Below are 3,295 nucleotides of genomic sequence, written 5' to 3'. Positions count from 1 at the left end.
TTCTTGAAAGCACAGAGGCGGAAAGGGATCTTGGAGTCATTATTGACTCCAAGATGAACATGAACTGCCAATGCCAGACCGCAGCCAGCAAGGCCAGCCATACCTTGTCATGCATCCAAAGGTGCATCTCAAGCCGGTCCAGAGAGGTGATCCTCCCCCTCTATGCACCTTTGGTCAGGCCGCAGTTGGAGTACTGTGTCCAGTACTGGGCGCCGCACTTCAAAAGGGATGTGGCCAGCCTGGAGAGGGTTCAGAGGAGGGCCACCCGCTTGGTGAGAGGGCAGCAGGACAGGCCCTATGAGGAGAGACTGAAGGACCTGAACCTGTTCAGCCTCAGCAAGAGGAGGCTGAGGGGGGACCTGGTGACTGCCTACAAGCTCATCAGGGGGGATCAACAGCAAATTGGCAGGGCCCTTTTCTCCCCAGCACCACCTGGGGTGACAAGAAACAATGGTCAGAAGCTGATATAGAATAGGTTTAGGTTAGAGATCAGAAGGCAATATTTTAGTTAGGGTGGCCAAAATCTGGAACCAACTTCCCAGGGAAGTGGTCCTTGCCCCTACCTTGAGCAAATTCAAGAGGAGGTTGGATGATCACCTGTCTGGGGTCTTGTGAACCCAGCATTCATTCCTGCCTGTGGCAGGGGGTCAGGGTAGATGATCTGTTCAGGTCCCTCCTGAGCCTAGGTACTAAGGAACTATGATGGTTTGAGATATCTTTGCAAAAAAAATTTAAAAAATAACATGATTTGATGGAGTATTATGTTCTGCTACATATAGTTTCCTATTGATCCAGAATAAAATATGTTAATTTCATATATTTCCATTTAAAATGTATATTTATATATTTTGAAAACCACTGTGTAAGAGTTGGTCAAAATTTTGCCAAATTATTTGTAGTACACGTGTCCTATCTGATACTTGTTGCAGCAATTCAGATTTCACCATTTCCCCAGACTGCTTCTTCATCTGGGAACCTCATTTCATATTATAGACAACTGCAACTCTCAGATTGAATGACTGGCCAAATCTAATGGCTGTATGGCAATTTTGTTTTCATTTACTGATTGTACTGACCAGAAGCTGCCCAAGCTGCTTCCTCAGTTTGATCTGCATCTTCAGTGATATTATATATAATGACATCACATTCAAGCAGGTGACCTAAGAGTTCTTCTCGTGTAGAAACCTGGAAAAAAATAAAACCTTTATCAGAAGAATAAGCTCCCCTACTAAAAATTCTTTTTCGTTTTATCTTGAATTTTCACTATCAAATTTCTGCTTGACTACTTAAAGTGAACCATCATTTTCCTCTAAATTTGACCTTCAGATGGAAAGCAATAAAGAAGTCCTGGTATGATTCAAATATGAAAAATAATTTACCTTTAACACACAAGTTAGCGAAGTTCAAGAATCAACATACTAGGATGAGTTTTTAAGATGGGACATTCTGGTGGTGGGGCGTTTTGTTTTACAACTTTTACTTGTTCTTTATTTATATCCTGCTCTTGGTGTTTTGGGGAATTTTTGGTTACTCACTTCAGTGATAACGAAGTTGGAAAGTATGTGTGTGTGTGAAGACCCTCTACTGGTTGTTTGTGGTTTTGACTTGTGGAGAGGATTTGTTTTATGTAACCTATAGTCTCACCCAGGTTAAGGTTGCAACCGCAATTCCATTAAAAGGTTGATCTTCTGCCTCTGGTAACTCCATGAAAAATAAATGAAGACAGTCTCAGTATTTAGACTTCTAAACATTATGGAAATTATTCTGCCTTTTCAAATCAAAAGAATGAAACATGGTTCCTTTTTTTCTAAAAATGTAATGCTCAAGCATTTTTTTGCAATATTCATAATGTTGTATGCACAAAACAAAATCATATTAAGGCTTAAATCCTGCCAGATGCAGTGTGTGGGTGTAAGGATTTGTCTTCAAGATGAAATTTAGAAATAGACTGTATTTATAATTATGAAAAAAATTCACAGGAATTTTGTTATCAGAATTAGAACAGAATTTCAACTACCAAGGAAACAGACCCATTACTACCCACTATATCAGAGATTCGCAACCTCTTCTAAGGTCAAGGCACCACTCAAAAAATGCCTGCTCCTAGTTTTCATTTGTTCTTTCACTACAGAAAAATAATAAAACAATTCTTCTGTTGCAAAGAACTTGGAAAGACTACAACTTTAATGCTAAGGATTCCTATTTAAAATTCTAGGTTTATCTTGTAAATTATATGTTCACATCAAACAGTGCCGTGATAGTGTGACGTCCTTAAAAGGATCTCAAGAAACCCCAGGGTGCCATGGCACTCTAGTTGAGAATCAGTGTACTAGATTATGCTATCTTCTAAATTACTGTTTCAAGTAACTGAATTTAATTATGTCAAATGTGAAGACATTTTCAATTTATTCTCATTTGTAAAATATTTTGCAGTGCATTGTACAGCATTGTGTTGGGGCTAAACAATGCCAGTCATAATGGGCATTTATACACATACTTGTTCGTCCCACAACGCACCGGAGATCTGCTGCTTTGAAGCAGACTCACATATCGAGTCTGCTCCACACACGAGTTCAGGTGAACTGTGCTGTGCTGTGCCACATGCAGTTGTAAAAGTGGCAAAATGTGCATCAGCACACAGAAAATGGCAGTGGTGCACTTTTGAACTAAAGCACCTCCGATGTGCTTTAGTTCAAAAGCATGCTCCCACCATTTTCCCAGCGCTGATGTGCATTTCACTGCTTATACAGCTGTAAGAATTGCAGTGCTGGGTGCTTTTCAAAGCACCCGGTGCAGTAGTGGTTGCATGTGTAAAAATGCCATGTTCTCATTGGCAGACAAGGTTCCTTGGGTGAATTTGATATCTTTTATTAGACCAACCCAAAGAGTTGGAGAATAGTTATTAAGCAAGCTTTTGAGTTCAAAAACCCTTTGTCAGGCTAAGGAAGTTTCAGCAGTTGGTGTGTGCTCTTCCTGGATGGAATGAAAAGTAAAGAAGCCAGGGGCTGGGCTGGGCTGGGGAGTCAGTTGCCAGGCAGATTATAATGTATCAAAAATCCCATGTCTATATTTAGTCCCTGATCTCTAGTATCCAGGAGGTTGATGAAATGGAGCTCATAGGCTCGTCTCTGGGAAGCGTTGTGTAAATTTGCCTTGAGGATCAGGACTGAGAGATTGGAGAGAGAGCGGCCCTCCTGTGAGAAATGTGCCCCCACCGGTAATTGGGTATTTCTGTCTTTGATGGATTTCCGGTGTGCGTTCATTCTGGTGCGCAGTTGTTGTTTGGTCTCTCCTA

General features: G+C 40.9%; 1 protein-coding gene across 1 annotated transcript in view; it reads right to left on the bottom strand.

Annotated features, from left to right (window-relative positions):
- Window positions 1-3,295, bottom strand: part of AK7 (adenylate kinase 7) — a gene marked incomplete at its 5' end in the record, with an annotated part of 40,176 nt that overhangs the window by 34,787 nt on the left and 2,094 nt on the right. Inside the window, one exon of the mRNA XM_006022178.3 lies at window positions 1,077-1,185. Coding sequence (XP_006022240.1) covers window positions 1,077-1,185 — 109 coding nt within the window. The remainder of the gene's footprint in view (window positions 1-1,076; window positions 1,186-3,295) is intronic.

Source organism: Alligator sinensis, unplaced genomic scaffold, assembly GCF_000455745.1.
Source record: "Alligator sinensis unplaced genomic scaffold, ASM45574v1 scaffold624_1, whole genome shotgun sequence".
Taxonomy (NCBI): Eukaryota; Metazoa; Chordata; order Crocodylia; family Alligatoridae; genus Alligator; species Alligator sinensis.
Note: the sequence above shows the minus strand (reverse complement) of the source record. Positions and strands in the feature narration are given on the sequence as shown.